Raw genomic sequence first — 13,713 nt, 5'->3', positions numbered from 1 at the left:
TTTGCTGTTACGACTCCTGTTAACAAGAAGAGGCATCCACAGGTGGATGCCTGGTGTAACAAGAGCCATTTTACAAGGCAACTTCTTTCTATTTTGCTCTAGTCGCCTTCCTTACCTTCATGATCATGTCAGCAAAGCTCCTAAGTGTGAGCCAGGTCATCTTTAAGACTGTCTTTGCTGTAGGTAGCAGCCAGGTGAGCTGATTTTCTCCAGGTTTTTTTGGATGAGGCTTCTCACCTGATCAGAACCACAGCAAACAGCCACCTGGCAGATGCCTACTTGATGACATCATCTGCTGTGACCTGTTCTTTAGTAGCTGCCTGGGAGCTGGTGAATGGAAAGCTACAGAAGAGTTCAACTGACCAGCATACAGTGAGAAAATGTGAGTATTTTGAAAGTCTAATCTGTATGTGCAGGTGTCCTACACAGAAAGTGAGTATGGTTTTTTACAAGTACCTGTGCCTTGTGCTTTCTGTGCTTGGAGATACAGTCTCTTTAACCTGTGAACTGTAGAGTTCAGTTGGGGCTGCTATTTTATAGAGCTTCCTGTATTAAAAAAAAAACTCCAAAACCAAATGAAACCAGCCAGGCAAACAAACAAAACCATAAGGAAATATTCTCGAATTTTCTTCCATTCTGTCTTTCAGCTTAGTCAGATGCTGATAACACATGGAAGTTCTGTGGCACTTATTTCCTTCATTGTAACATCTTACTGCTCTTGAATTCCAGGTATTAGAGCTGAGGGTTGTTTTTGAGACTTGTAAAGGTTTGTTTTTATACAGGTTGTGTTACGCAGACAGGAAGCTCATTATGTGATGTATTAAACTTAGCAAAAAATTAACATCAAATCTGTTGTAAAGAGAAAAACACTTTATGAGTTCTTATGCAGTGATGCTGGAGCTTCTTTTATAATAGATGTTGGGTGTTGTGTCAAATTTAGATGGCAGAGGCTGGTGTGGTATATATGGTGTGACATGTAAGGAACTGTGGCAGAATAGCCTTAAAGCAGTTGGACAAGCAAAGAGACAGTGCTTTTGCATGGAAGGTTTTGCAGCCAGGTCTGGTTCTTCTGCTGGGTAGGTACTCTGCAAGCCTCTGGATGCCTCCTGTCATAGGGCCTTTGCTACTTACTAATGTGTAATCTTGTAGCATCATATTGAAACTGTGGTAACTGGGTGTCAACAGTAGGTGCAATACAGTAACCAACAAGAAACTGTTGGGAAGAGTTTCAATTCCCTCAGAATGCACAGAGCAACAAAATGTAGCTGGTGCATGAGCACTGTAAACCTACAACCTGCCTAAATGGGAGAGCAGTAGGTTAGAGGAGGCACCTGTGGCTGTCCCAGTGTATTACAGGTAGAGAGCACAGCTCACCGAGTCCCTGCCAGTTTGGGTTGTACGTGCCTTGGTGAGTTCCTGTGCTGTTACTCTGCAAACTTGTGGCATCCCTGTGAGTGACAACCATGATGCCTAGTCTGTTCCAGTTACTGGTAATTCAGTAATAACAAGGTATGCTGGTAGAAGATGCCTTTTATCAGAAATTAAGTGTTAATGCTGTTGTATCCACTTTTGCAAGAAATGTGGACTAGTTGGGCTTAGAGTAAAACATCTGAAAAAATGAGAAAATACTGAGGAATTGTGTATGAGTTGGTGGGTTAGCTCAGCCTATGGCAGAGCATGCTGTAGTATCCTGGCCTTTTGCTTAGCTAGATTATGAGGTTCCAGTGTCTGGGGCCTTCCTTTGAATCCTGATGTCAACACCTGGTGCTGTGGGAGAAGCCTGGTCTATGACTAGAGCTCACCAGTTTAGGTATGTGCAGACATATTATAGTGAGAATGAAAGTGAAGCAGTACTGTCTATTACTGAGCCTTATCCTCTGCTTGGAAGAAAACTTTCCTTCTATTCTGCTATTTCTGTTTCTTCCCACTAGAAGATAGTCTTTAGTCAAGTGTTACGTGGTTCAAGTGGCAATTGAGACTTCTAATGTCGTGGTTTAACCCCAGGCAGCCACCAAGCCCCACACAGCCACTTGCTCAGTCCCCCACCAGGGGGATGGGGGAGAGAATTAGAAGGGTAAAAGCCAGAAAGCTCATAGGTGGAGATAAAGACAGTTTAATAGGGAAAGCAAAAGCCCTACACACAAGCAAAGCAACACAAGGAATTAATTCACTGCTTCCCATGGGCAGGCAGGTGTTCAGCCATCTCCAGGAGAGCAAGGCCCCATCAACCCTAGTGGTTACTTGGGAAGATAAGCACCTTAACTCCAAAGGTCCCTCCCTTCCTTCTTCTTCCCTCTACTGTATATACTGAGCATAATGCCATAAGATCTGGCATATCGCTTTGGTCAGTTGGGGTCACCTGTCCCAGCTGTGTCTCCTCCCAACCATCCCTGCACCCCCAACTTCCTCACCAGCGTGTCAGTGTGAAAAGCAGAAAAGGCCTTGGCTCTGTGTGAGCCCTGCTCAGCAACAACAAAAACATCTCTGTATTATCAACCCTGTGCTCAGCACAAATCCAAAACACAGCCCCATACCAGACACTGTGAAGAAAATTAACTCTACCTCAGAAGCAGAAAAAAAGGCTGCCTGGGAGATACAAATGAACTGAAAAAACCCAAGCAAATTATTTAACTTAGCTTGTATGGGGATGAAGACACGCCAGCACACACAGAGGTTTAAAAAAAAAAAAACCACCAACCTCTGAGGGTTTTGAGGGTTTCTCCTTCTTTCTCCAGAAATGTTCTCTAGAGTTGTTCTCCAGCTTGCAGATTTTGTTCTTGGAGTTTTGCTCCCCTGAACAAAACCACATTTCCAGTGGCCTCTGAGAGTTAACTTTCAGGTCCTTCAAACAAAATTGCTTTTGTGAGGTGTTTTGGGTTTTTTTTGTGTGGGTGGGTTTGGTTTTCTGTTTTCTTTTAAAGCCTAAAACAGAGCTTTTGAAGTAAGGATTTAAAAAGGAACTGAAAAAAAAAGCAGTAGTAAACCTCTACCACTTGCAGCAGCCCATCTGTGTAATTTTTTCTTACATTCAAAAATCAAAACTCAGCTCCATCCCTGGAGAGTGATGTGGCACTCCAGCTAAAGAAACGCAGCAAAGCCCCTCTCTGTCTCCTTCCACCCCACTATGCCATTTGTATGTGCTCTTTTCAAGGAAGTGAGGTCTGTTTTCTGTGGCCTGGACCAAAAGAATGTGACAAAAGGGATGCTGCCACCTTTCTACTGGGGTGTAGAACAAAGTGAGCTGAGGGCTGGGAAGCCCCTCTGCTAAGCCAAGCAGGAAGCATCTCCTCTTGGAGAGCATTCCTCCCAGGAATGCTGTTGGTCTGTGCAGCAATGCACTGTGGCTGAGACTTCATTCAGGGTAACAGGGAGTGAGGGAGTGTTCCAGGCTGTAGTACTCCCAAATCTGTAAGATGTGTCGAACTCGGACTTTCCCACTGCAGCATTTCCTGTTAGATGTAAGATACCAAGTGGACTTGGGTGTAAGCTTGTTTGTCTGTGGTATTGGACTTATCTTGAGAGGTAAAAACAATACACTTTCTGTGTGGATCTCACAGTCAGATTTAAATCTTACTCCTTTCTTCTTGTGTTTGATTTAAAGTACATATCTTGGATGCTGATCTAAAAACTAGGAGGTCTGTGTGAGCCAGCTGGCCTTTGTTCCAGCTGTTGTTGCGTTTGCCAGTTCAGCTTCCATGCATACAGATGTTCTGCTGCCCACCATTTCAACAGTTGGTGCTGTAGTATTAGTTCCTAACAATGCCTATTTTCCTAGGCACAAATGCAAGCCCAGTACAAGAGCCAGAGACCTCTAAACAAGTTCTTGGAGCTGGAGGGGAGTGGAGAGGGGAGGGAAAGAAAAAAAAACAGCTAGGAAAAAGCTTTCTCTCACATCCCAGTGCAGGTGCATGAACAGAGAGCACAGCTAAGTGAAAGCTCTTACATTTTCTAGCAGGCCAAACACACTAATGCTGACAATATTTTGGAATAACCCGTTCTTTATTTGCTACCATTGTAAACATCTCTATTACACGGACATCACAGTTTACATTATTGCTTTTATATCATGGTAAACAGGGATTCCTATTAGTATGCAGCTATCTAAGCACAGTGTGATAAGAAGAAACTGCCCACAAGCTGTCTTGGGCTGGGTTGTTTTTAATTCCCTAGAGAAAGAAAGACAGTATCTAGACTGGCACAAGAAACATCAGTCCAAAAATTAGTCAACATTGTACTACAGCAACACAAACAAGTATGACAGAAAGAAATCACAGGTTACATCTTTCACCACGCATTCACTAGCAGTATTTTCAAGAATACTGACTGCCCACCTAACTCAATACAAACTTTTTCATTATGATAATTCCTAAAACAAGGCTAAGTAATTTTTTCATAAAGTTTTATTTTAAACTGGGATGGAAAGTCTGGAAAACCACTGCTCGGGGCTTTGTATGTGTCTAATTGCTCTTTGCATGTTTTTGGTTTTGTTTTTCAAAGAGTGAAAATCCAAAACTGTTTATCTGAGGTGTTTAAATTGGCCCCTTTTCCACTTGTCCTTTAGGACAAAACGCCCTATCCTTTACATGGCTGTATCAGATGACAGAAGCACAACCAGCTTAAAAACATTCTCATTTTCTTTCCTCCTAAGTAGCACTGTCTTCAGATCACTTTCCAGTCAAGTTGGTTACTTATGAAGCAAAGTGTTTACTTAGTGAAAGACTAGATTTTACTTTTGCTTGTGGTAAACTACTTATCTTCAGATTATTTTGTTCATAGAGTGGTACCACGTTTCAAGCATACACTAAACAACAAAAGTGGAGGTAGTTTGTTAAACAGTTGCTACAGGAACAACAAAAAATTTAGAGAACCACCTTGTCTTAAGTTTTAGAATTTTTTTCTTAAATGACTATTGCATACAAGCTTTCACAGAGTGAATGCTTTAAAGAGGCAGCAAGTTAGAAAACTAACAGCACTTGCAAATTCTAAAAGGCAGTATGTGCTTTGAAGCATGATGGTTAAAATATAAGAGAATTTAGCAAGTTTTTAATACTCTCAGAATAACCTGTGAGCAACAAATTCTGATGCTGAACAAATTGATATATAAACCTTGCAGAAAGGTGGCCTACCTCTATTTCCAATCTTCCATAACCTCAGGATTGTCACTCTACTACGGAGTTGGCATAAATTGGTGCTGACTAGTAAAGCATCATTCTTCCCTTCCCTAAACACAATTTTACCTTTTTCCATATGTCTTCTACCTACCACCATAATACAATTAGCCTACCACTGGTGCAAACAGGGACACCCAGTACTAGTCTACATATAGTGAGTGACTCCTAGACAGAATTACTGGGCATGCAAATTCTGAGTCTTTACTGGGAAGGCATACTGGAGCCTAACACAAACATTCACCTTAATTACAACATGCAAACTAATGTATTCCCGTATGTCTCACTCGCTGGGTTTACTTTTTCCCCTTGTATACTGCCACAGTTTAGTCCCAGGTCACTCATTGATTCAAAAAGAAAAAAAGCTAAACAGAGATACATCTCACACTAAGCTCTATCTACATTCTACACTAAAACACCTCCGCTGTGTGATAGGAAATCTGAAACTTGATGGTTGGGCTTTAGAAGCCCCGGCAATAGTCAAATGTCAGTCTCCCAGTGAACAAGGAGCCCAGTTAAAGTTTCACTGCTGGAAAGACAAGGGTGTAGATTATTTTTGCAACTGCTGCCAAAAAAAATAGAGCTTGCAAACCTAGCTCGGGGTAGCTTTGTTGCTAGCTAGAAAGCAGTAGATGAAAATAAAGAATAGGATCTCCTTTCCTGCTGCTGCTAAACATACTGGGGTCACCTCTGAAATTCAGTCACTCGTGTTGCTTGCAAAGGAGATCTACAAGCAGTAGCAAAAGTTATTAATGGGGACAAACTCAACAGAAGCTGAGGCTAGAAAGCATAATTGGAAGGAGTCCACTTTCCACTTCCTTCCTCAGATTTTAGGCATGTCCAATGTCTGCAAGGGTCAGAGAAACAGAGCTTCACTGCAGGACCTGAATCACAGAATGCTCTCCACAGGATCTCAGCTTTTCAGTGGTGAGAATTGCAGGATCCAAGTACCTGGAAGTAGCAAAAGAACTGGGCTTCCCATGGTCAGTTTTGTATCTAATGTGGTCAGTTTAACTGTCTGGTTTACAAGCCAGGGCATAACCATAAACACTCTCCCTCTGAGCATCTTCACAGTGCTTTTCCTTTTTTTTTTTTTTTTTTTTCCAAGTGGAACAGCATCCAACCCAACACAGGTGAGATGAGCCCTTCTCCACCCTGCACACGTTAGACTTGTTACACTCTCATCTACACCTAAAGTACCATAAAAAGAAAACAGAACTGTGTTACCTCCTCCTACACGTGTACTGACCAACACTTAAAGGGATCAAGAGCATGTGGGTGGATGCAGTGCAACAAGTCATTGGTTACACAATACAGACTCACAGAACTGCTGAGGTGGGAAGGCACCTCTGGAGATCATGAAGTCCAATCTCCTGCCCAAAGCAGAGTCCCTCAGAACAGGCTGCTTAAGGCCAAGTCCATTTGGGTTTTGATGATCTCTAAGAGATGCAGTACCACATATTATAATATATTTCATACTTATGTAGTGTAACAGTACTCATTAGAAAAAGGGATTTGTCTCTTTTTTTTTTCCTTCTCATGTTCAATGCTTGTATTCCTCAGGAATCTCTTCATGACTAGTCATTGACTACAACTAGTTTACCTGAGATGATTTAAAAAAAAAAATAAAGTCATGAAAGCTTGTATTAGCATACAAATTTTGTGCCACTGTGAGCTATTTAGGTACCTCGTGAAAGAATTTTTCTCAAATAAATCAAGTTTCTAAGGCTGTGATCTGGTTACAGAATCAAAATAAAAGACATTGAAAAAAGCAGAAGGCACTTATTTAATAGTAGTTCTTAGAAAATGAAATGATGGTCAAGCCAAATCCATTTAAAGTTGCTCTAAGCAATAATTAGTCACAATATAGACAGGAAGTCCTAATGACTAGATTGTCAGAGGATGGTAAGGGTAAGGTACACATCAAAGTTGCACCCTTCCATGGAAAACACATCTTTGTTAGAGGCTAGTACTCAGATGTGAATTTAATTTCACAAAATAAGGATTGCAGCTGCAATAAAGGTTTTTCTTTAAAATTTATAAAGGGGCTAAACTAGATCTCTTGTACTTCCCACTAAGAATGCCCCATTACCTGCTAGAAGAAGGGGCTGACAACAGATACAAAGTCATTCATCCTGAGCATCTGAAGTCAGATTATAAAGAATCAAAAATTTTTACAGTAGGAATACTTTTAGAAAGAGTAGCTTTAGCCTGAGAATCTTATCCTCATGCTGATGACTTGTGGTTCTTTTTGTTTGTTTTGCAAACTAAACTTCTTCCAAGCACAGGAAGTGGCTGGGACAAATCCACAGATAAAAAACTTCCTTAGCCAGAAGTAACTTCTAGTAAGTACATCAGTGTGGTGATGGATTAAGCCTCTTCTCCAAAATTATAAATGACTAATATGTCCCCTCCATGGACCTCTTAATTACAGAGAAATTTAACATTGATTAGTGAATGATAATGACATGTAATGGAACAAGAACACAAGAAGTCTAAAACCAGGGGAATTTCATCTACAAATCAAACTTAACTTGAACTATTACATTAAAAAGTTGGAATTTAAGTTCAAAGTTGAAAAGTTGAACTTAAACTGTCTTTTAAAAGACAATTAACTGTGAAACCTATTCATAGAAAACATGATGCAGCATAAATACCTGCTTCATGTTCCTGCATCAAGAAATAAAAAAGTGAAAGCAAGTGATCCAGAGGCTCTTGAGATTTGTGGGTTGTTTTTTTGTGTTGGTTTGTTGGCTGGTTTTTGTTTAACTTCCTTCTTAAAAAGCTGCCCTTTGGAGAATAGCATATAAATACCTGTAAACAGAGGTTGATTGTACAAGCTTTCTTAACTGAATTTTGCTAATTTTTTTTTTTTAATGTAAAAAAAGTTCTATTGTTAAACAGTTTTTGGTGAAACACACAAGACTTCAATCCAAATGCATCATTTGATTTTTGATGCAGAACCTCAAATTTTGCAGAGGAGTTATGGTTTCTTTGTATTTTGTAAGGTGAGTATCACGTTGCAATCCAGTAGAAGTCCCTTAACTTTTTCATGGAATTTCTCTCTGTACTGGTTGAAGTGCATAATGCTTTCTGGTTCTTCTTCAAACCAGAATTTGTCAAACTCATAAACTAGATAACCTGTGAAGAAAATAAAATACAGATCTGCAAAAATTACCTCCACAATTTCCTGCCTTGATCTAGCTAGTCCTAGAATGATCCCTTAGACATCCCTTAAAACAAGGACTGTCCCATCCTGGGCTACAGCAAGCTTTTGGTGCTGTAATAATTAATAAAAAAAATTAAATCTGCAAACATTGAGTTTTCTAACAGCAGTCTCTAATATATAGAAAGCCACACAAATTATCCCTTAAATGTACATTTCTGTAGTACAATGTTTAAGCATCAGGTGTATTTCCAATACCAATCCAAGAAGAAGAAGACACACAGCTTGCTCTGGCTAACGAGAGAAGAGTGGAAGTGCACTCCAAAACCTAAACTCCATGTTGTAGGCCTCCCCTTGGAAGTCTGTACTAAAGGAGCTGAGGATACTTACAGTAAAACTGATGGAAGTGCTCCATCTGTGGCAACCCAGCCACCATGTTGTAGAGATGAGACTTTAAAGCACCGTTCTTGAGCAGGCTGTATGCCATTTCTGTCAGATTGATCCCAACTATTGCATAGGAATATCTGCAACACAAATCGTGGGGCTCGTTTTACCTTATGGATTGGAAGTCTTAAAAGCTCCCTCTGCTTTAGGATACCTGTAAGAGTCAATTTTTGGGCAGTATTGAGATGGTAAGGCCATCAATGTTGACCTCAACTTGCTCATTTGAAATCCTTAGATCTGCTGGAATATTAAAAATTGCATGTCAAAAATGTAGTTACAGTATAAATGGAATGGCTGTTGCAACCTGCTCTTCAAGCTGAAAAAAATCTGGGTTTTTTTGTTGCATTGTATAGAAAGCACAATAGAAATTCTTGAAGAACAGTTAAAGTGGTTTTGGAGGAATGAAAAATAAATATGAGTTCATTTGTGTAAATTGTATGGTGATTTAATTGAGCAAAAAGTCTCAGACATCCTATTCAGGACCTAGTTACACAGGGCAATATTATTTAGAATCAAAGTCATGAAGGTCTCCTGCTCTTGGTAGGTCACTGAGTTAACAGGGGACTAGATAGATCAGATTATTTTATCTAACTGGTCTTAGAGTATATTTTCCCTGTAAAATGTTTAAATATGCAAAGCTTTCAAAAACTAAGTTAAATTTGAACAAAACATCTGTTTGAATATACTTATTACAGTACAGAAACCTAGCAAAAAAGAGGACCTTAAGAGACAATCTCTACCATCCCAACACATGATCAGTAAAAGGCAAAAAATAAGTATTAATTTCTAAATCTAATCTAAGCCTATTAGAAATAAAGCTAACTATGATGTTAAAGGCATTCACTGTGTTAACCAAAGACAGTATTTTGCAACATTTTTGTCCCAGCAAATCCATTTCAAAAAAAAAAAAAAGCTGCACATAGTTCCCCACCCCAGCATTGATTTCAGTGTTCAGTTTCTCACACCTTTCTATTTTGGCCCTTTTTTTTTATTCTTTAATGGAAAAAACCCCAAAAATATTTTCCTCCTCATTTTCTGGACACATACTTGGCAGTCATCACATGAGCTCTTACACAGGACAAGCCAGAAAAAAAATCATCCAGTGACTTACCCCAGCTTTGGGTGATTTGAACGAGAAAGGATCTGCCGAGCTTCGTTGGTGTAATGCTTACTGAAATACCTGTCAGTGTCAAACAGGATCTTCCATTGGTTTCAGTTCATATAAAAAAACATTGTGTTCAACATTAAAATACGTAGCTCTAAACTAAAGCTGAATACTACTCTGTACTGAAAAATGGCACATAACGAAAGCCAAGGAAAAGGTAGCAAATTAAGTTATACTCAGCATGAACTAATACTGTAAAAAAAAATAAGCCATTGTGATCTGAACATCAAATATGAAGTTCACCCTGGTCCACAAATTAGCTTAGCAAAGATACGTGAGCTTATCTGGTTTTCTTTGCAATAATTAATTCGTGAATTTTTAAAGCTTTTGACAAGTTAGTTACAACCTACCAAATCTATCATATGACAACAAAAGATAAGGTGTCTTGGGCAAATTTCTGCCCCTTCCTTCACTTGTTGATTTTACCCAACGTTGTTGATTTTACCCACGTTTACAGATGTGCAGTTGCTAGAAATGTTGGCTTATTTAGAACGTAATGGTTTCTATTTGCTTCTACTCAGTTTTTATTAGAGACAGCAGTAACTAGAGAAAATACACAGATACCAAAAACTAGTTACAAAGGAAATTAAATACTTCTTTTCACTTACACCAGATTCACTAAGCCCAGCAGACCCATTCCTCTGAAGTCTGTTTTGGGATCATCTCCTTGGAAGCCAATGTCACACCACTGCTTGCTGATTCTGGCCTTCAGATTCTCGTGAGGCATCAGCAAATTCCAGAGCTGCACAAATATGCTTCCATGTTACACACAGCTGCTACAGCATTCTAACTCACATAATTCAGAACACTTGCTGCTGCATGTTAGAAACCCCTCCCCAGGGACCAGGATACAATCTGCACGCTGTTCTTTTCTGTTAGTGGCAATCTGGAGTCATGCCACAATGGCTTACTTCAGAAATGATAAAAATTACTACATTTAACATTAAATGGGATACTTTCCCTTCACAGACAAAGAGACTGTAACAACACTAAAGAAACAAATACTTGTTTCACCTTAGAAATTAATTTATGCACCATTTTGTGATAGGACAGCTATAAACTGAAATACAAATTCTCAGTGAATACATAACATGTCAATGTTATGCATAGCATAACATAATGTTATTGCATAGCAAGTTGAGATAATTAAGAAGTGCTAAGAAAATGACATACAGTAGAAGCTATTTTTAAAAGCCTCAAGCTTTTTAAAATAACCAATACGTTATTTGGTTGCTATTATTTAGAGTTGCCTAAAATACATTACTGATAATCTTTATTTTCCAGCATTAAACCATTGTCTCTACATTGACAGGGATGCAGTAATAGGAAAATACTTTTTTTTAATTCAGTAATGACTGGTTTACAAAGTTACACACATGCATAAGGCTGAATATCTTTTTAGTAGCATTCAGTGACCCATTAGAAACCTATTTTTCTACTTACATGTTGCTGTTGTTGTCTGATTTCACACAAAATAATTCCAGTGCAAGTAACTCTAGTTTACTAATCTGTTTTGCTTTGAAGTTGTATTTTAATGTGTCACTCCTATAATGGCTTAGCAGTTTATAAGTAGAAAAGAGCTTTAAATAGGCCAGCTGCTAAGAATATGACCAACAAGTTCATTCGAGGTGTTCGACTTGGAGGGGAAAAAAAACCCAAACAAACAGCTTTTGTATTTAAAAAATTATTTTACCTCAATTAACTGTTCCTCGTGTTCTTCATTTTCTGAATCATATGGGACCTTCCTTAGGTTTTCCACATTCAAATACAGTTTTTTATAACCTGATATCTGCAGTAAGGATATGTGCAGATTTGCCTTAAACCTGAAATAATAACAAAACACCACAGAGAAGCTATTAAACAGGTCTAATTAGCCATAAATTCCAGCTTGAACTACCAGAGAAGACCTTTCTTATGTTAATGCAATGTAAACACTAGAATTAGGAAGTGCTTTATGTTTATCTTTCAAACTACAGCATATTCATTAAGTACACTGCCACATGGATCTCACATACTTTAAAAATCCCTAGCCAATTCCAGTGCTGCAGTCAGGCTCTCTTAGCTTAAATTATGAAAGAAAAATAAATCAAAATTAGCTAAAATCTGCTATGACACAAGGAAACCCCATATATATCATCCTGACCCCTGTACCTTCACCTACCCCTAAATTTTTTGTGAGTCTTGAAGTCAAACTTTCAAAGAAGCACTTCATTAAACTCTAAAATTTCAACTGTTCACAATTTTCCCCTCTCATTTGCTAATTACTTATGCAAATAAATGCAAACATTCATCAGGCATCACTGTGCTCTCTCAAATGTATCTGAGCAATTACATAGCTCTTGTAATCAATCTATGCAATAATCATATTAGTTACAAATATGGAGTAACAGAAGGGGCTTGCAAAATAGAGATGCAGTAATCCCAAATCCATGTCAATTAAAACTTTGCAATTTATTTTCTAGAACTGGTGAGGACACAACAGCACCTTATTTTCTAATTTCATTCTAAATACTTGTGTTGAATGGCTTAAATATTGCATAAGATGAAGCAACTGCAAGAACATGCTAAGAAGTGAGAGTTACTGGCCATGAAGAACTTATGTTCTGTTTCCAGACATACCCTGTATCCCTCTGTTCGATTCTCTTTTCTTTCATTACATCTCTGACACACTTCTCCACTTCAGCTTCTTCAACATGTACAGCATTTCTTAAAACCTAGGAAGTAAACACAGCAAATGACTTCACAAGGAATGCAGAAATCATTGAACTCATTATTATTTCTAAGCTTCTGTATACCTGCCATGTATATATTATTTACTATAAAAAGAGAAGAGTCAATTCACTGCAATTGTTTACAATAAATTGGCTCAAATTGCATATAAAAGATCTGCAATAATTACATAAAAGCATAATTTGTAAATTTTTCAGATTGTAAACAACAGTGTTTATCCAGGAGTTCCATAAAGAATAAATGCAAAGCTGGAGAGTTGCTTAGTCTAGGTTCTTGTTCGCTTTCAATTGCTGAATTGAAACATGTTCTTCCTAATGCAATTGAAACAAATGCAGCCAAGGAAACAATGCTTCAGAATTAGGAGACACAGAGCTAACCAAGCTGAGGTTGCAATGGAAATAAACATTTGAAGGTATATGGGGTTATTTTGGAGAAACCTTAACTAACCCCAGCATACAACCCAAAATGCTGTTCTCTCCTCTCTGCCTTTTATTCCTCTACAGTGCTCCACTCTCAGAAAGTAAATGCACATGTTCTTTTCCAGGGATCTCTCTCTGAAATAAGGTTTTATTAAGGTTTCATCCCTCGAATCTCTTACCTTATTCTTTGATGATACCAGTGAATGTTCTGCAATACAAAAAAAAAGAAGATGTCCCGGTTAAATTGAAGTATTTTAAATAATTGACAACAGGTGTTCTTGCAGCATATAAGTATTATAAGATTTTGCATCCCTTTAACACATATAATAAAAAAATTACTCAATCCTAAAATGAACAGCTATCAGGTAACTGAAGGTCTTAATTTACATAGATTTTTTTTTATAACCCTCGAGTACAACGCTGAAAATAGACTCGCATTTTTTTAAAGCATCAATTAAGTGTAGAAAACAAAGACAAATTTGAAAAGGTGTCAAAACAAAAATATGTCTCAACGTGTTTCTATTTTCAGAAATTGTTTTCTGTTTATTACCGAATAATGAGGAAGTGTAAAGGTCATTTCTGCAAGCTATTGTGAAACCACAAAAATGTTATGTAGTTTCT

At 38.3% G+C, this 13,713-nt stretch overlaps 1 protein-coding gene across 1 annotated transcript; it reads right to left on the bottom strand.

Moving 5' to 3' along the window:
• Window positions 1-3,980: 3,980 nt before the first annotated feature.
• On the bottom strand, window positions 3,981-13,316 carry ELMOD2 (ELMO domain containing 2; the record flags this gene model as incomplete). The annotated part of the gene is made up of 7 exons (XM_029961675.1): window positions 3,981-8,309; window positions 8,725-8,858; window positions 9,890-9,958; window positions 10,552-10,685; window positions 11,637-11,766; window positions 12,563-12,657; window positions 13,272-13,316. Coding segments are annotated over 7 exons (765 nt in total), but the record flags the coding sequence as incomplete, so codon positions are not given.
• Between the last annotated feature and the right edge of the window lie 397 nt (window positions 13,317-13,713).

This window comes from Manacus vitellinus, unplaced genomic scaffold (assembly GCF_001715985.3).
Source record: "Manacus vitellinus isolate BGI_N305 unplaced genomic scaffold, ASM171598v3 scaffold_0_pilon, whole genome shotgun sequence".
In the NCBI taxonomy this organism is placed as follows: Eukaryota; Metazoa; Chordata; class Aves; order Passeriformes; family Pipridae; genus Manacus; species Manacus vitellinus.
Note: the sequence above shows the minus strand (reverse complement) of the source record. Positions and strands in the feature narration are given on the sequence as shown.